Genomic DNA, 20,354 nt, shown 5'->3' with positions numbered 1-20,354 from the left:
CGCACCTCGAATACTGTGTTCAGTTTTGGGCCCCTCACTACAAGAAGGACATTGAGGTGCTGGAGCGTGTCCAGAGAAGGGCAACAAGGCTGGTGAGGGGTCTGGAGAACAAGTCTTATGAGGAGCAGATGAGGGAACTGGGGTTGTTTAGCCTGGAGAAAAGGAGGCTGAGGGGAGACCTCATTGCTCTCTACAACTACCTGAAAGGAGGTTGTAGCGAGGTGGGTGTGGGTCTCTTCTCCCAAGTAACTAGCGATAGGACGAGAGGAAATGGCCTCAAGTTGCGCCAGGGGAGGTTTAGATTGGACGTGAGGAAAAATTTCTTTAGTGAAAGAGTGGTTAAACATTGGAACAGGCTTCCCAGGGAAGTGGTTGAGTCACCATCCCTGGAAGTATTTAAAAGACGTGTAAATGAGGCACTTAGGGACATGGTTTAGTGAGCATGGTGGTGTTGGTTTGATGGTTGGACTTGATGATCTTAGAGGTCTCTTCCAACCTTAATGATTCTATGATTCTATGATCATGTTGTCCACATGGTGTTGGGCCAGTGCAATGGCTCTATGCATCTACTGAACTATAGAGCTGCATCTCATTGTCCATATACCTAGCCAAGGATCTGGCGAGCAGAAAAGAGGGGTCTGAGAACTACCCTTTCCTGCAGTTCACCTGCAGGTGAACTAGTACCACAGAGGAACTGAGCTGTTAAGAAAGGTCATTGTTTTCTTACATTATTGTCCTCGTGTCTTTGCCTTACATCTTGCACAGTCACCTGCTGAGCGTACGGTGGTTATGCAGTATTACCGAATGGGAATTACAATTGCTTTGCACAGCTATAAACACCCATCAATATCTACAAGGCAATAGAGAATCAAATCCTCATAGTTAGTAACACGGTTTGTGGATAACAGCAGGTTCCTGTATTTAATGTTTACCATTCTGGCATCGTGGCAGGGTTCCTACACACTGCATTGACTGTGGCACAGGAGTGATCAAGCTGATGTTTGCAGGTCAGTTATTGTTTAAAAAAATTCCCTTGAAAGGACACCAGTTTACACGCATCATTAAAGCTCCATCAGCACATTACACAGCTCCAGGTTGTAAACCATGCCAGATCAGGACCTTTCATTCTTTAGATGGATGAAAGTATGATGCCAGCAGTGACAGGGTATGCATCGTGATTAGGCATTGTGACCAGGAGGCAAGACTTTTGAAAAATGGTCTTCCAAAGATGATTGCAAGTAACACAGCAGGTGCTGGAAACTTTTCTACATCACTGAGTCTGTTTCATTGACTCCAACATTTCACTGATAAATGTGATTGCACTTTTCCCTCACTCAGCAAATATAGTGACTGGCAGAGTAAAGCAAACTTTAGCATCTGTGTTTATATCCATCGATCTATGTCTTGTAAGTGTTATGTCACTTGAGAATCTTTATGAAAACAGATAATTTATAACCGCAAGGAGATAAACTGCAATCTTAATGTAAGCTGTTTTATGTCCTTCATTACTGACCACAGTACTCAAGTTGATCCCAGATAATAGGGCAGAGACTTTTTCATTTCTAAATAAGCAATTTAAGGCTAGCCTGCATTTGTAATTCCTGAAAGACAGTTATCTTCTACTCAGTATCTTGATCTGCATAAAGGAATTTGGGGTTTTAGACCTTGGGCCTGTGTGAAAAGGTGACAAATTCTGTATTGAGATCAACCATTGTCACAGCAGTGGCAGGCATGCAGGACTTTTGGCATTCGCAGTAAAAGAAGAGGTGGCAAAGGAATATGAGTGGTGACTAAACAACCTTCCCACAACTGGAGGAGACAAGGGCATCAAGTGGAAGATCACCACCCAAATGCGCAGAGACGGGTAACCTTTTTCAGGATCTCACTTTCAGGAAAGATGCATGCAGTGAACTTGCAGAAGAGAAGCCTCAAGGAATTACTTTGAGTTTGAGGTGTAGTATAGAAATCGAAGAGGTTAAAAACCATAAGCACAGTTTTTCAATTCAAATGTACTTTCTTGTTTGTCTGCATTTGGACATATTTATATCTTCTTGGCTTTGAAATTCTAGACCTCTGCAAGCCTCCTGCAAATCCTAACGAAGGCAGACTCTCAGCCCAATTTTGCCAGATTGCCTACACCTCTCAGGGTTTTTAACACTCCCATTCTTTAGAAGGAACCAGTTTTAGTTAGCCAAAATGCGTTCTGTTACAGTGCTGCAGCCTTCTGGAGTTGAGGTAATTTTTTTAAAAGTATCTTTTTTTTCTAAAACCTAGCATTTATCCTTTAAAATCTGAATTGTCTTTAATGTGACAGCACAGCAGAGCTAACTTTTCTGTTTTGCTAACTCTGATCCCATCTTTAGATGTGTTGATATTCTCAGCAGGTTTTGTTTTGGACTTCCAGCCATTCGTTACTTTGTTGAAAGATACAGAGTTAATTTTATCTTGAAAATTGAAATCTAACCTATATTTTTGTTTAGCCTGAAAGGGTGTAATTCAGTTTGCTATTATGCAGTGTTAATACACTCTTCATCTGTTGACCTGGGGATTATTTTTCTTGTGTGTTGTCAAGGGACTTTTCTGTTATTAAGCCAACATCTTGTGTAGCAATTCTGTTTAGTTTATTTTTCTTGATTCGTGTTTGGATTATGTAAATCAGGACACTACCATCTTAATTTTAAATTAAGTAGTAATTTACATGCTTCTTTTCAAACGGTATTCTGCTGTGATGTTGATAAATTGTAAACCCGTAGCCCAAGAAATACACTATTGCCATCTCTACTTAGAGTCTATGGACATTGTACCGAGGATGCAAGGCCACAGGCTTGCCAGGCTTGCCTTCTTTCGGCCCCTGCCTCAAGCTTGTTTTACTTGATTTAGCTGAAACACCCTTTTTTTTCTAATGACAGGGTGGCTATGCCTAGATTGTTTTACTTTTGCTTATTTTCTTATGGTGTAACCACATTTTTATATAGCTACTAGTAAAAAGTAGTTACTTTGTGCAGAATGGGATATTGATGACTAACATAATAATGCAACGCAGAGGAGTACACATCTGGTACGACAGCAGCAGCCTTGAAAAGTGGGAACATGGGATGCAGGGCAGAGGAGTACATGCTTGGGATGACACAAGACTGGGCACAAGACAGGGGACCCCAGGGCTGTAACCAACTCACACCAGTCAAATAAATTCAGGACTGGAGCTGGGTGAAATTGATTTCATGGGTATCAAAAAAATCAAAGAATATATGCAACACTTATCATACATAGTAAATTATATATACATTAGGTGTAGTAAATGTAGTATAATAAAACATATAGTAAATGTGGCACAGAGTTGCAGATCAGTGAAGAACAAAGGTGTAAACGCGTGTTAGCACAACCAAAAATGACACCAGGCAGATCCTTTAGTGAGGGAGAAGCCACCAGCATTGTAGTCCTCCCAGCAAAGGACTTAGGCTGCTGACAACTTGCCATCCTTGCTCTCCTCTCCCCCCAACACATGCACCTCCTGCTCAGACTGAAGCCATGATTTCAGCCTCACTTAGATTACCACCATTGACAGAAGAGGTCTTGCCTTGCTTCGAGGTTGCAGTTACACCTTTCAAAATAAGGTACAACTCAGTGTGAGAAACACTGCCAATTTTCTTTGACTTTTTTTTGTTTCCTGAATAACTTGTGACATTCTTTTTTGTTTGGAATATCTTTCCTCCTTCTCCCACCTTGTTTCATTGACAATGAAGTTGGATAAAGTCCAACAGCAAATTTGGATTTTGTTAGGGCCAATTCCACTCATGATGCAGATCTGAAGACTTGAATCAAAGCTGTGATTGTTGCTGTACTGATACCCAAACTGCTCTGAGTGTGCACGCATAGGTTCCTCTCTGCCAGAATGGAATAAGAAGGAAAAAAAACCTTGATTTGTTGAGCATAATTGTATGGATAATCTCAATCCATTACTTTGTGGCACAGAACAGTTTCCCATTCACACATCCATCTTCTCTGAAATAAGAGACTATTCTTACATTTTATTCACATAATGGTTTTGATAGAAAATCTGTTTTGCTGCAGATGAGGGCCCTGGAGGTTTTTGGTCTATTGTAATACATAAGGGCTCCCTGACATTGCAGCATTCGTTCTCTAGTGCTATTGCCTAGCAGGGCTAAAAGCACTTATGTCTTTTACAGTTCTGCTATTGCCATTATCCATTTCAATGGGGTTTAAATGTAAAAGTGAAATTGATGGTGTTAAAGCATGCATTTCAATCATGCTAAGAAAGAAGATGTTGATGGGAGCTAGCAAGGGAGTTCTGGACAAAAATACTGCAAGGGAGAAGCTGAAAGGCTGATTGCTGTAAGCCCAGTGACTGTGTTTTATTTGGTTACAGAGCTACCACACGTAAAAAGACATTGGTCCATGTTGCGTAACTCAGGATGAGGTGAATTTGTCCTTGTCAGTATTATAGCAACCATCTCCTTCCTCCTCCCTGAGGTGGGACTTCATGGAAAAATCTTCAAGTCTTTATTCAGCTTTTTAGCTGAGATTTAAGGTGTCTCTTCTCATCAGTCTTTGTAGTCAGGGTGATTTCTTGTGGCTACAGACTATTGTGCTTCTTGTAAAAATCATACCTTTGTAATTATAGTGCAGTGTTCTGTCTGAGACTGAGTCTTTATGGAGCAGTAGAAGAGACGCTTTGTACCATACAAATTATAAAGAACACAGTAACTCAAAGTTAGCAAAACTAATGAGAAAGAGGTAAGGCTGTTTTGCAGGAGCTTACGGAGTTGGATTTTAATTTCCATCCAGCAGATAACCAGAGCTGTGAGCAACCTTGACACAAGTTGAAAACAGAATCACGAAGTGTTACGTGGTCTATTGAAGCACCTCTGGCACAACTATTGCTCTGACCCCTGCTTGGATCAAGACAAACATCCATGACAGAGTTTCTTCTGGGGCTGTGGTCAGCTTTTCCCTTGCCTGCCTCTGCGTGCCCCATGTCCTAAGGCTTACTGCCATCACCAAGTAACATGCAACTTTGTGAGAAACACAGCCATATTTGGGGGATCTCCACATTTATCTTGGGTTGCAAACAACTGAAAAGGCTTGTCTGGTGTCTTGATTTATTTGTATTAGTGCTTCCATAATAGCAGCATGGTCTATACCTATTTAATTGGTTTAAGTCAAATTTAAACACTAAGCAAGCTTAAAACAACAGAGCTGTACAACAGAGCTGTGGTCTTGATTACAGAATTATGGATGAGGTTACAAAGAAGAAAATAAAATTATAATGTTATATTTCAGACTATACTCTACAATAAAAGCCCTCCTTAGCTTTTATGGTATTTTAGCTATCTGGAGGGAGAAAGGGCAAAGAAAGAGATGGTGTATCTCTGAGCACCTCTTTCTTCCCATCTTCAAAATAGAAACCCTTCTGCCTTCGCCATCTTAATGATTCCAAGCCTACTGCGTCCCTGAAAAATGTTATCCCTCCTAGCTTGAGTGACTTTCTTACAAAGCAGAACATTTCTTGCAAGACTTTCTCAGTTATGTCCCATAAGCATACCATTTTGTAAGGTCCAGTTACTCCTAGGCAATAATCATGACACAATAATTATTAACAGAATGGATTACAAACTTAGCATTTAGAGTGTTCTTTCTAAATAAACTCCCTTTCCCACCTCCTATTAGTTTAGTATCCCTGCTGCCATAACATCTACCCTGTCGTTTAAGTCCCAGTCCCAGTTTCCTCCTCCTACTGTTTGCTCAGCCTAAAGTGGGAGAAAAATGCCTGTAGGATCAATATGTTCAAACCATTTGAGGAAAAGAGTGTGACAATGTGCCAAAGAAATTTTAGTGACTGACAAAGGTTCCTAGTAAGCAACAATAATAACGTGTGTAAAGTGGATTTTTATTGAAGATTTCTTTAAGCAGCCCCTTTCTTATCAAAAAATACCATTTTATGATAAAAATCATTATATATGTTTAGCAAAACATTTCCATTGTACTCTTAATAAAATATCTTTTTCCCCTGAAAGTGTTTTGAGATGAATGTATACCAATGTGTGAAAACATGACTCTATAGGAATTTGTTACAAATAGTCTTTGAAAATGTCTCTCTCAAGCTGCAGGTTTTTCCATTCAATCTGCACTGTTTGTATTTATCCTCTCGCCAGTAGCATCTGCAGCCAAGGCTTTCTGCAGAGCCAAATCACGCATTTCGAATGAAATGTAAAATCCTTAGTGATGGACCTTTTCAGTAGACTAGATGTAGCACTAAATAAAAATTGATTGATTTGGTTTCAACAAAATGGTGACATGCATTTCAATATGAACCCATCTGCCTATCAGGCCCTGTAGTTGTACCTAGTAGTGGTAGTCCTACTTATAAGTGTACTGTGGTGATGGTTTGAAATCTTAGCCATATGGCTGGACCCTGCTGGATAAACCCGCAACCAACACCAGTCCTAAAAACTCTGAAATCTATATTTTACTTTAAAAACTAAGAAAATGAAATCTTCTCCTCTGACTATACAAAGGAATGGTCACAAACAACTGAAAATTAATTCCCTGTAAAGGCAAACCTGCACTTTGGTTATGCATTGTCATGGATTTAACCCAGAGTGTCCCAGCATTGCAGACCGAGTCTATGTTAAGTTACATTTAATGTTTTCAAGTTGCAAGATAATTACAAAGATATAAATAAAATATTACAAAATAAATAGTTGTTTCACATAGCAGCTCCTACTCTTATTTGCTTAATTGCAATAGTAATGATAATAATATGCTCTATTGCAGTGGAGGCTATAGTTAAGGGACTAGGGTCTCATTGCACCAGGACTTTATAAAATAAACCAAAAATATAATTCTTTCAACAAAGCCATTGTCAATGCATCAGTGGAAGTGATTAGTTAAGATAGGTGTCTAAGCTGTAGTTCTTGAGCTGTGTGAGGCTCACAAAAGATGTAAGCATGGTGCAAACGTGGGACTTGCATGCAGTGACTGATGGCTGGATGGTGCTGGCAGGAAGGCAGGTCTGTAACCAGAGGAGGAAGCCTGACAGCAGAGCCCATTGCAGCCGTGCTATTTGGCTGGACGGTGACACAGCTGCATACTCATCCTGGTCTCATCTGGGGTAGTGAGGTGGCTGGGGAGCCTTTTTCGCTAAGAGATATTTGTCTCCATTAGTACTTGAATTTTGTAGTAGGTTCCCTGTAGCTCTCACAGCTCTTTTGTTTGTTGTGTGTTCTTTGTGTTTTAGGCTTATAACTTGGGTAATATTCAGAAAATGTAAAGCTAGGGGACTAAAATACTTATTTAATTTATAAAGACATGCAAACATTTCTACAAGGTTATTCAGGGCAGCTAAATTAGCTCCTTAACAAGGTTTGTGTTAATATAATCCTGACTTTTTGTCTAAGTCCTGTTTATTTCATGTGACTTTATTCAGCAAGTGCAATAAAACCTGTTTTGAGAGTCTGCCAGCAACTAGCATATCTGTAGCTCCCAGGAGAAGGAAATGTGGATGTCCAGGTACATCTGCAAGTGGGAAAGCATATACGGTAGTCCATCTGGATCCTATACTAACAGATTATTGACAAAGCATTCATGTACCTAGACCATAAGCAACCCTAATATCGAGGGAGCACTCTGAAAAGTGAGAGATGGAAAGAGACCTGAGACCATGAATGAAAATAAAATTCTAGACCTTTTTTATCTCTGTTGCTTTATCACTAGGTATGTTTTCAGAGAAAGACCTTGCAATTAATTAGCAGACTTTTCTTGCCCAAGCTTGTTTATGATATGAAGATTATTGACATTTCTATAGAAATCATTAATAACATTCAATCTGGAAATTACCAGTTTGTCTAAATAGGGTAAATAGTAATGCATGTTAAAAACCAGCTGACCTAGCCTAACTGCTTAATTCACAAAGCTATATATCTTGTGTTATGAATGCCCATTTCATCCCCTTTTCACTGCTCACACATGCATGTACACACATACACACAAAATCTCAGTTACAACTTTCCTCCTGGGATGCATTAAAGTAAATGGAAAGATGCTTCTTTTTCCAAAGCCTCTCATTCTGCATTCTTGAGAGAGGCAGAATTAAATGTAGGGGATGGGATGGAAATATGGAAAGCAATAGTATGCATGTATTTAAACCTAAAGCCTTCTTCTGTTAATTCAGATGTTCAATTTAAATTTGAATAGAGACTAATAAATTACACAAATTATAACACTTTGGACTTGGGTGTGGGCCAGTGGTGTTATATATAAGAAGTGCTGAGCTTCTGGAGCTTCAGCATGCTCATTCATATTCATCCAGTGCTAACCAGAGAAATAATAGCATTATCACCTAGTTCAGTAATCAAATAATGGAAAACTGATCTCCAGGAATTTTGACTGTAATGGAAAGGAGTTTCTCACTGTGTTTATTACCTGGAATACTAAGGACTCAGCTGTGGTGAGTTAAGGAGTGATATTTTAATAAATTTCTGAATCTGGATACATAAGCATCCTGATGAAAGTAGAATTAGCTGTTTCAGTCTCTCATTGGCTTGCTATATCACCTATATATTAATTTTTTTGTCATTGTTACAAGGTAGCAATGTAATGCTACCTTGCACAAAATGTTGACTGGCATGCTAGCTAAAATACTGTTATAGTTCTTGAATATTATTAATTATTATATTTCTCCAGTGGAAATGTATTAGGGGACTATTAGGGGCATATGTTAATTGTGTCTGTATTGCTTAGCTTCATTTATTGGATTTTTCCTGTGATATATGTTAATAGACTTCCAATAGATATGGCTACATTTTCAGAAGAAATGGGTGTAGCTGTGTAGAGCAAATCTGAAGACAGATAAGTTACATGTGAGGCAATGTATGGATGCAAAACATGTGCCTGAGGTGAGGCAGTCACCAAATTAGTGTTTTGCCCATCTGTCTGATCTCCCGTGAATTCAGTGTTACTATACTAAACATGTAGTAGCAGCACATTGGTGTATGACTGAATATGATACATCATTAGGAACTTGAAAATAAAGGTACCATTTGCTTGCTCTACCTTCTGAAACCTGACACGCCGTATCCAGAAAAACAAAAAGGAGGTAGTAGAATCAAGGTGTTTGGGGTTTTTTTCAATGTAGACAACACTGTAGCATATATTGACATGAAAAGCTTCAACTTTTCGGACAGCTTCGAGAGAGCACTGAAATGTGTGTATTTCCTGGCTATCCCATGCAGGGAATTACTGGAACGCGGCTTCTTTTGTTACTTCGTCATCCTACCTTCACTTCTCCACCTTCCAAGGGGAAACCAGTGCAGACATCTCTTTCTATTTCAAAACGTCGGCCTCGGATGGGGTGTTTCTTGAGAATCTGGGGAACACTGACTTCATCAAACTGGAGCTGAAATGTAAGTATGTGCTTCCCATCACTCTTCTTGGCACCTGAAGTGGGTTCGTGTCAGTAGGTTTCAAGGACTGCGTATCATTCAGTAAAATATGTAAGCTCACTAAATTCTGGAAATACTTCCAAATCAAGCTGCTTGACATATTTTCAAGTTGTCTTATGTGGGAGGAGCACTTGACATATATTTGGATTGTTTATTGAGGGGAGAAATACAAAGAAGGATAGAACTGGTAACATCAGTTGTAAAAATGACACTGACCTGAAAAGATTTTTCAAAATTGCATGCCAGATTTATTTCTTTAAAGTGTAAGTCTGTAGCTCTGTGTGCTTTTCTATTTTATCTCACTGTTGTTTGGAAATAGGGGAAAGAAAAAAAAAAGAGAGACCATCCACACAGCACTGTAAGGAACCAGAGCCGAAAACTTGCATATGATATTTAAAAGCCCTAAAAAAATCTCATAGAAATAAATCTCTATCAGTATTATCTGTTAATAAAATCACTGATTCAAAAAAGAGGACATAATGATATCAAGGGGTAAGTTAATTTTATTATTTAAACCATTTTTAATGGCCCAGGGGCAAACTTTCCAAGGAAGATGACAAAATCCTCAGCTACACCTGAATTCTGCCTAGTGAAATTGAAGCAGTTGAATTAGGGGGGAAAAATGTTTTATGTCTCCTTTGTTCTTCCTTGACTCCGTTTACCCTGTCATAAACGGGAGCGGTGACAGGCCTGCTGTGCTACATGCAGCTGTTATTACAGCCTCTAGCGGCACATTACAGCAGCAGGGTTACATGAGTGCAGCAAGCTGCCACCCTGCACTCCAGGACCGGGAAAAGCATTTGTGCTTCCTTTTGCTGCAGGAGCTACTCATGGACGCCAAGGACCCAGCTCTAATATTGATGCACAAAAGTCAGCATCAAAAGTCACTAACGTTGAAAGAGAAGAAATTGTTTGCATACCCCAAATAATCTATTTTTATGCAGATTCAATGTGATTTACACGCACGCATCTAATTTTAAAACAAAAAGCCATTTTCGACACTTCCCAAAGTCTAAACACACAAATTAGAATGTGGAAATTTAGAAACCATCAGGAGGCCCCTTTCAAATGTAACTAAGTTTCCCCTTTGGGTAAGAGTAAAGTGCCAAGTTCCAAGTTTGTAAAAACTTCTTTCCTTCTTTCTACAAGGAGTTTAGTTATGTTGCTTAATTCCAATTTTCTGCAATCTGCAACTGGTAGAAATCAAAATAGCTCCTATTGAGTCACAGGGAATAGTCTTGTTTGTATTAACAAGGCGCACAGCCCTTTAATAGTAAAGTGGCAGCTATTTCTAATTTCACTTTGAATTTAAGTAGTACTTACAGTCAGCTGAGGTGGGCATCTCCAGAGCTTCTTGCTCTTCTAATGTATGGAAGGTGTTCTCAGCCTCTGTAGTTATCAGACCAGCCATGCTGTTCACTTAGCTAAAAGGTGACAATAACAGTGAATAAAGGTGACTTGGCAGTAACTATAATTCTTTTGAACTCAACACATTTTAAATAATAATCATGCTGCAGTGGCTCACTGAATAGATGCACCAGTTCAAGAAAGCATGTGGCAGTGTACCCAGAATATCATTAAACAGAAATTTAATTTTAAGCCTATGCTTGAGATCCACTGACTTTGCTGTGATTTGGCATATGTATAAATTCAACTTCTGCCTCGTGTCCCTGAATCTAAACCTTAGGTTACAAATTCTTGATGGTAGAAATTGAAATATCATCTGTAAAAACAGTCAAGCATACTATTGCTGTTTAAAGTAGTAAAAAACTCTTGATTAAAATTATGCTGACTGTATGTGCTAAAAAGGACAAAGCAGTTCATTCAATATAATTGCATTCACTCTACCCTTTCTTTCCTGGAAACTATTGCTTGAAATTTTCAGAGCCCCAGAAAATAGGCCTTTCTGTGACTTGAATGTTCTACCAGTCATAGCTCAAAAAGAGTTGAATACTGTGGTTTTAGTAACATTAGTAAATTACATAACATTACATTTACTAACTCATTCTATCTTTTGAATTACACATTTATTTAATGACTGTTTGTTTTATACAGTTTTCATGTTTGTTTGTTTCATTCTAGTCTGCACTTACGTTTTGTTGGAATTCATTCAAATGAAAAGTAGTTTTAGGATTTCAGAAGTTCCTTACATTACTTACAATAGACCCTGCTGCTTCTTAGAAGTTTGCTTCCCCTTTACAGAAGTCCCATAAAATTAATATGTGAATTTGTTTCTTAACAGGAACATAAATCTTAGTCAGTAATGTAATTACAGAATTACCCCTAAACCCTGAAGAAGGTTTCCTTTGGCAAGCTGCTTTCTAGCTAACCCATCAAATTCTCTAGTAGAACAGCTATTTTGTATTAAGGGTTTTTGTGTAATGGCCGTCGTCACATATTTACTGCAAGCTGCTGCACTTCAAACAGTGGGTGCATTGCTTTTGTCTGTTCATTGCCTTCTCATACAGGTACAATTCTCATTGGAGAAGAATGGCTTCCTACAAAACCTTTCCTTGATTTCTTCACTTTTTGCAATTCCAAAAGGAAAATGTTGAAATCAGTGTCCTGTCAGCAGACACTGCAAATTCTTTTTTCTTCTTCCCTTCTGTGTGAAATACCTGTGTGTACCTGTAACATGGTTAGTGAAGCATAAGCTTAGCTCTACAGACTAGGAACTGAGAGGGTCTACAATATCTGGTATTTTAATCAGCTTGCTGCACTTGGTGAATGCATTAGGGAAACAAATCATTTGGTCTATAAAAATTCTTAGCTTCAAGTCTTTGGAAAGGAGTTTGCTGTTGTGTGTTTTATTCTGAGCACAAGAGCTGTCACTAGGAATGCTCATTATATTTTATTGGTGTGCTTCTTAAGGTCTAATAACTGCACAGATTATTTTCTAACTCTCTAGATTTATAAGAAAAGGAGGTGGAATCTTGCAGTATCTTGAAGAGTGACTTCATGTGTCTTCAGCAAAGCCCAAGACTGCCATCTCTAAGGAGAGGGGGAATACAGGAAGGAAGGAAGAACGTGTTTCTCTGATTTAAGAAATAGCTTTTCCAAACAGCTGACAAGGAGGACTGTCATGAGAAAAAACAGTGATAAAATGTTACTATGAATGGGGCTGAAGTGTTTGGTTATTCCATTTATCAAGCAGCTCCTCTGGCAGGCTCGTACTTGTCACCATTCATGGAACAGTTGGCAGAGATGTAGAATTACCTGAACCCTCAGTTTTTACATACATCAGTAAATCTACAGAACCCCATTATTTTTATAGCTGGCTGGTCGGCTGGCAACGACCAGGATTGCTTAGAAAGGAGGTAGTTGGATAAGCTATAAATTTTTCTGTAAAGCAATGCTTCCAGAAACCATATGTCTCTGGTCAAACTTCCAGACATTTTTAAAATTAGAAGTGTTTTTTAGAGAGAGAAAAAAATGATGTTTTCTCTTTTAGAGCTTTCCTATACAGTTTTGGGAGAGTTTAACCTAAAATCAGTCTTCCTATAAAAACACCATTGAGAACACCATTTTTTCATGTATACTAGCCCCCTTCTTTAACCTTGACCTACCTTTTAGGACCCAGAGGTATATAACCTGCTGTCTACAAAGCCTGCCAAGGCTGTCTCAGACAGTTCCTTGTCAGTGCTTTTCATAAAAGCAATCCACCAAAAAGTTTGAATATAATTTTGAGGAGCTGTTTGGCATCTTTCTCAGAGCCCATCATCTGCTTCCCCCATGTGTACCCGAAAGCACATATGAAATTTAGTGTCCACTCTCCATATAACTATACTGTGTATGTGCACTTGCTTTGAGATATGGAGTTGGCTATAGTATGCAGTACTCCTATGAACTGAAATAAGCTGTGTGGCCCATCAGATACACATATCTGCCATAAGACACCCACCTACTACTGCTAACCAGCTGAGCTGGCCGTTGCCCTAAATTCATCCTTTGCCTTTACCTCTGTCCCCGTGGTTCAGAGGTTGGGAGCAGACCTAGCATGCGTGAAACAGAGATGAAACAGTAGCCTGTACATCAGCCAACAGAAACATGGATCTGCAGGTCTTCATAAGCAATCCTAATGTTCTTTTTTTTTTAAGTACTTCAGGACTGAACGTTGCCAAACAAAACATGCCAAGAATTTCATTTTGAATTCTTGAAGACTCTCAGCTCCCTTCCCCATTCAGTTCTTCCTTGCAGTCACTCCTCCCTGGAAATGGTAGCTTTGCATAACAGGGCCCAGCTAAAGCCATTGAGGTGTGGGGAAATAGGCCTCCAGGATCCTAACTTGAAACTCTGCAGCAGGCAGGGGGTTACCTAAAATCTGGCTGAATAGCAACATATCTGACTAGGGTCAAATGAGCAAAAGTATGGTTTTGTACATTTATGAGATGTGGGTTGAAGACCTCGGAGAGCTATGACCATGAAAATCCAACTATTTCATATCTGTGAGGTGTTTGTCAAATAGTCCAAATTTGAATTTTCTGATCAAGAGAAGTCCCAAGTTTTGGAAGAGATGTATTCCTGAAAGCAAATTCTGGAAGGGACATATTTCTCAGAATTTGGGAAAAAGCATCTACCATCACTGTTTTGTATCAGATTCCCAGGACTGTTGCTCTAGAAAGCCAGTGGTGAATGAAACTGTTTCCAGAAAACTCTCCTAATGACACTGTCATATTATTCTAATGGAATAGATACTCTGTGCACTTCTGTAGCTTCTCTCATCCCAGCACCTCCAAGCAATTTACAGACACTAATGAATTGTGTGTCACTGTTACTATTCTGAAGTAAGTAAACAGCAAGTCAGTTTTGCAACAGAAAACAAGATGAGGCTTAGAGAGATAAAGGTCAGCTTGTGTTTGATCCTGGCATGAACATGTAAGAGAGGAAGGAGCTTTCTTATTAATTTATTGTAGAAAGCTAGAAATCTTTACAACCCCTACATTCAGAGATGTTACTTGGCTGATAATCCCTGCAATGCTAGCTGCCCTAAAAGTCTCCCCGAGGAGCGATCAGTGAACTTGACTGCTGTGAAAGGGATTATATGGAGTAGCTTGCTCATAGAGCAGCAATATGGCTTCAGGATGGGTCTACTTGCTCTGTGGGCAAGGGATACTGACAGCACTCTAATACCTAATATTTGCACTTGAAAAGTCCTACATTGCTTCTTAGGCTTGCTGTTTCTAGGCTACTTAGTTGAGACATAAGTAACTTCTCCAGAATCAGACAAGAAGCAGTGACAGACCAGGGACCATGATTCCCATTGCTGTTTGCTTCTGCCCAGACAGCATTCGTTCCTCCAGACAGAATGCTCTAACACATGACTGATTAATAAATTTCTTACAAATTTTAATAACTTCATCACTTCTTTCTCCAGAGGCATCCTAAAATGGAATTCTACCATATCAATCAGTTTTCCACATGATACTCTTTAAATTCCCATATGTTAATGTAAATGCAGCTTAACATTTTCCACTGCTTTATCTTTCTAGCTGGGTAGGGAAACTGGTGTGACCTTCGTTGTTTCTTTTAATTGAGTTGTTATTTTGCTTTTCTAGCAGGTCACTTTTTTGAAAAACAACCCCCTAGGAGAGCATGTTACATTAGCCACATGTCAAAGAATGCATAGAACACTGAGGAATCTCTTCATGCCAGGGGCCAGTGAGAAGTTATCAAATTAAATGGAGAAAAATTAAATTTCTTCAGGGAAATTTTTGACCCAACTGTTTTTACAGCAGTATTCGCAAACTCTCATCCTATTCCAGGACAATATGAAAGTTACAAACAAAAAAAACCCTAGTCTGAAGAACTGCAAACGCCATTCTTTTAAAGATAAGATTCCTTTTCAGATAAGGTAGGTGATGCAGAAATGCCTGATATTCAAACAGGGCAATTTATGGCCCATCTGAGAAGGCCTGTCCCACCTGTATCCTTGTTCCTAATTAGCAGATGGACATAGGTGCCCAGGCTAGCACGTGGGAGCAAGCCAACGGCAGCAAATAAACATCCCAGCTGGGGAACAGGCTAAAACTGACCAATAGGAAATCCTAGGCACAGGGCTGGGGGAAAATAGGGCCATCAGTAGCTCTTCTGTAGCTAGCTTGGACTCTGACAGGGTACAGGTTGCTGGGTACAAGTTGCTCTGCTTTGGTCTGCTTCAATGTCAGTATGGCATTCGTGACCCTGCACTGCACAGTGCCGTACAGCATCCCCTCAGCATCACCCCTCTCCTTTTTCAAGGGTGCTGGGATGCTTTTCTATTGCCATAAATGCCACTTTAATAGTCATTTTATGTGCAGTGTCTTATAAATCAGTTACAGCTCACATAAAGTTCAAGGCGGGAACTGGTTGGCATTCACAAAGCATAGTTCTCCCTAACTTTGGTTTGTATTGCACTAAATACATGCAACACATAGCAAACCATTGCTAGCCCTAGCACCCACTAGCTCATCTCAGGTCATTGCCCTCATTTCCAGCCTACTTTCTGTTACATGCTGAAACTGCATATGCTTTGTTACTTTCTTCATGTATGCTGATCTTTTTCCTGCAGAAAGTAAATACATACTATACTGCACGAAATTACCAGATGTCTTAAGCATGTGACAGGAACAGACCTTCTGGGTCCTTGAATTTAGATCCTCGCTGTCACAGACAGCCATGATGCATAACCCATGTCTAGCTCCCTAAATTTGTCCAACTCTCTATTGAAAATAGTTTGAATTTTTGCCAGCTGGACAACTGTTTCAGACTTTCACACCTTCGTTGGTTAGAAATCTTCTAATTCCTAACAGTTTTATTTGCATCTTTTGTTTATAGCCATTCATTCTTGTTTCAGTATTGTTCTTTGGCTGAACTAATTATTTTCCCTTCCTAGCATTTATTCTCCCCTTGTGTATTTATGGAGCAATCATATCTTCTCTCAGCTTTTAATTGCTATGTTAAGCAAGACAAACTCACATCATCTCTTCTCATAAGATATTTTCTCTTGTTCCTTTCTCTTGTTATGCTAATAAGGTTCTCCCCATTCAATTCACCTTGAATTCGTCTTTCTTAAACACAGGTAATCAGAACTATCCACAATAATTCTGACAGTGGTTTATTAGTGCCTTGTACAATGGCATATCCTGCCCACTGCGTCCTAGGAATTTTTTGCCGATCACACTGGGATCCCATTTGTTATGTATTATTTTCTGACCTTTCCAACATTGTGTTACTGGCAAAAAAAAATTTAGACATATGATGACTTCTTGTGCAAAGGTATTCATTATAATAGTAAATATGACTTGACCCAAAACAAATTAGAGGTCCTTTAATTTTCTGACGACCCATACTTCATCTATCTCATCAACAATCTGTGCAATTCTATTTTCCATCTCTGCTCTTTCTGGAAGAAAATCAAATATGCTAGATCTGTAACAATTCTCTTCTTCCAAAAATCAGAGGATTTTTTAATCAAAGAAGCATATCCATTACATTGACTTTGTTAAATCCTTTATATGCTTTCATATTCTTTGTGTCCTGCCGCACATTAGAAAGTGATGTCTGCTTCACTTACTGGATTTACGTGCACTCTTACCTTGCTCAACTGCAAGGTAAAATCTGGACACTAAGTCATTAAACTGTGGTAACTCCATTAGTTTACATTTTCTTTGTAATTTCCTGTAATTTGAAATAAAAATTCACATGTAGAACTGAAGTCAACAAGCTGATACGTAAAGACTTTCTCGTCCTACTACTCTTTGAAGTGACTGTGACTTCTTGCATTAGTTCATGTGGTAAGTAGTAGCAGGGTGCCACTTTGAGCTCAGTTGACTTCTCCAGCCCAACTTTGTCACTGAGTTTTCTGTTTTAACAGGGTAAACAGCAACATGTTCCAAAACAAACTAGGAGGACAAGCTTCCTCTCTTCGTTATAGCAATGGCTGAATTTGGTTTACTTCATGACTGGATGTGTCTCCTCCTGAAGACAGTGTGCCAAAGGCTAGATCCACCAGTAGGCTTAAGCATCTCAGTACAAAATTTTGATACTCAAAATACCTCTTCAGCTGCCACCTGGCAGGAAGTGTGTCAAGCCTGTATCATCCTGAATTTTCCAAAGGAATGTCCTCAAGATGTATCCTCTGGCATGCCCAGATGTGCCTGCATCTTTGTAACACCTGAGTAGCACATAAAGAGCTCTGGTTTCGGAGGAGTAGGCACTGCTCTGCCTACCTTACATGGCCAGACTTGGCAGGTGTTCCCAGTGCATTCCTTTTCTCTGCCCACATGAGTTTCAGGTGTCTACCTTCCACTGCATCTGTGGATGCTCTAATCACTAGATTATGAGGAAACAATGCCTTTCAATACCTCAATCTTTTCTTCATCACTTTGCAGGAGTAATGGCATTCTTAATGAGCCATGGAGCAAATTAAGGGATAGACCTAGTGGCTAGGAGACTCACTTGAGGTGCAGTTATTTTTTTTCCAAAAAAAATACTTTAAAAACGCTCATCTCAGCAAAGGACCAGTGTGTGATTTTGATAACCCATGGAACTAAAATGAATCTCAACTGCTCTTTCAGTAAGTAAATAGCCCACGCAGTCTCCACAATCACAGAATCACACAATCACAATATGGTTGAGTCTGGAGGGGACCTCTGGAGGTCATTTGGTCCAACCCCCCTGTTCCAGACTTCCTCCCTGATCTCTGGGGCCTGGTACTCCTGAAGGCTGGTCTTGCTAGTAAAGACTGAGGGAAAGAAGGCGTTCATTACCTCAGCCTTTTCCATGTCCTGTGTCACCAGGGCCCCTGCCTCATTCAGCAGTGGGCCCATATTTTCCCTAGTCTTCTTTTTGCTACTTAAGTTACACTTAGGTACTTACAGGAGCCTTCTTTTTGCCCTGCTCTCTCCTCTCAGGATCCTGAACTCCACTATTTCATGATCACTCCAGCTGGTGCTGTCTTCGACCTTCACATCCCCAGCAAGCCCCTCCTTTTTTGTGAGTGTAAGGACCAGCAGAGCATCTCTCCTCATTGGCTTCTCTTTCACTTGTGGCAGGAAGTTGTCATCGATGCTCTCCAGGAACCTTGTTTATGCTCTGCTGTGTTGTCCCTCCAACAGATATTGGGGTGGTTGAAGACCTACACGAGGACCAGGGCCTGTAAACATGAGGCTACTTCTAGCTGTCTCTAGATCTCATCCACTTGTTCTTCCTGGTCAGGTGGCCTATAGCAGACACCCGCTATACTGTCACCCATACCACTCTGCTCTTTAATCCTTACCTTTAATCCTAATCATCAACATCATCCCATACATTGAAACACCATGAGTGAAGAAATCTGAAATGGTCCAACCAAGCTGCATTGTTTCCTGAGGCTATAGAACCTAAATCCAATGGGTCTTCTGGTCCTAATTCATTTAAATGCTTTTGAGAATCTTTCTTCTGAGTGTTTAAACAGGGGTTTGGTATTCTGTAAACTACTTTTTTTCTTTAAGTTGGACTTGTTAGATAAAGTGTTGGCAATTGCTTAGCTAGCCTATTGAAAGTCTAAATTATTCTTTATTGTTTTCACCAAAGCAATTCAGTTTTAAAGTAGAAAAAGATTTTCTGTGACTAAATGATAAGATATAATGAAAGAGGAGGTGTTTTTAATAATAATACAATTGTATCCATGATGCTTCAAATATTTATGCACATGATTACTTCAGATGACATCAATAGATTGATTCAAGTGAATCTTTTCCTCTTTAAGTGTTTGCGAGAACATTATAATGTGGTGGGTGCTAAATGTTCATATAAAGTTTTGGCCACAGATTTTCCTAACACTTTGCAGCATTTCATCATGGTTTAAATGCTAGTTTTAAAAAAAAATCAATTTAAATCATGATGAAAATTAATTAATTTTTAAGTCACTCTCAATTCAGTCTCTGTCTCTCTACCTTGCCTTGCTACAGTTGTTCTGAGGACAAGGAAAAGGAGTATTTCTTCTCCTGACTTTTCATTCAGAAACCTTGCACACATGTATAATTTAAAAGAAAAGAAAAAACATTCATGTAAAATATTGTTAAAAAGCTAATAAAACAGTGAATCTATTTTTTAAGAAGAGCATGAAAGCAGTTACTATCACAAGACTGCCATTACACTATCTTAAAAAATTTAGGCTTTTTATATCCTCTTGGTCTAAACATCTTGACTTTGGTTTTAAAATAGAACTTGGATCACTGTGGTGCATTTAGTCTCTACTCATGCACTGCAGACAGCTCTCTATTAGTATGAATTCTTAACAACAAATGTTTTATACAGTCATAAATCCTTTCACTCACCCTTTTACGTTTTCCACTGTTACAGCAGGAAATAGGAATGGGTCTCCTGTTGGCTTTACATTTCGTGAGACTCAGGCATACAGTGAAGCAAAGTAGTTAAGAAAAGGTGGCTAAACCAGGCAGGTCTTCCACTCACATACCCGTCAAAACTGAGCACATACCACATGGTTGTGCCCTTTATCCTCTGCCAGTGTGTTACAGGAGTTTTCTACCTTTAATTACCATGAAGTCAGTGCACATATTTTTACTTCCAACATGTCAATTCTCTCTCCCACGCTCCTGTACCATTCCATGATACACCTGCTTTGCATTTTTTGTAGATATTTTTTCCTGCTGCAGAATAAAAAAGTAAACAATACCAAAGACATTGTCTTCCATTTTGGGGGTCTACCCTGAATGTTAGCAACCGTAAATAATTACAAGTATAGTTCTGAGAGATGAAAATCTTTGTTTAAAGCTTTCGATAAAAGGGAGCCACAGTTAGCCGGGTCCATCTACCCTGCCCCCTCACACACACCCTTTTCACATACAGAGTTACTACAGTAAAAGTAAACTTGAGTCATCTTTTTAGATGGCCTTTTTTATTGTGTTAGTA

At 39.3% G+C, this 20,354-nt stretch overlaps 1 protein-coding gene across 1 annotated transcript in view; it reads left to right on the top strand.

Annotated features, from left to right (window-relative positions):
* CNTNAP2 (contactin associated protein-like 2) overlaps window positions 1-20,354 on the top strand; it is a 1,203,666-nt gene that overhangs the window by 1,067,837 nt on the left and 115,475 nt on the right. Inside the window, exon 16 of the mRNA XM_009323034.1 lies at window positions 9,252-9,422. Coding sequence (XP_009321309.1) covers window positions 9,252-9,422 — 171 coding nt within the window. The remainder of the gene's footprint in view (window positions 1-9,251; window positions 9,423-20,354) is intronic.

The sequence above is a fragment of the Pygoscelis adeliae genome, unplaced genomic scaffold, assembly GCF_000699105.1.
Source record: "Pygoscelis adeliae isolate BGI_AS28 unplaced genomic scaffold, ASM69910v1 Scaffold264, whole genome shotgun sequence".
In the NCBI taxonomy this organism is placed as follows: domain Eukaryota; kingdom Metazoa; phylum Chordata; class Aves; order Sphenisciformes; family Spheniscidae; genus Pygoscelis; species Pygoscelis adeliae.
The sequence above is the reverse complement of the archived record's forward strand: the minus strand, read 5'-3'. Positions and strand labels throughout refer to the sequence as shown.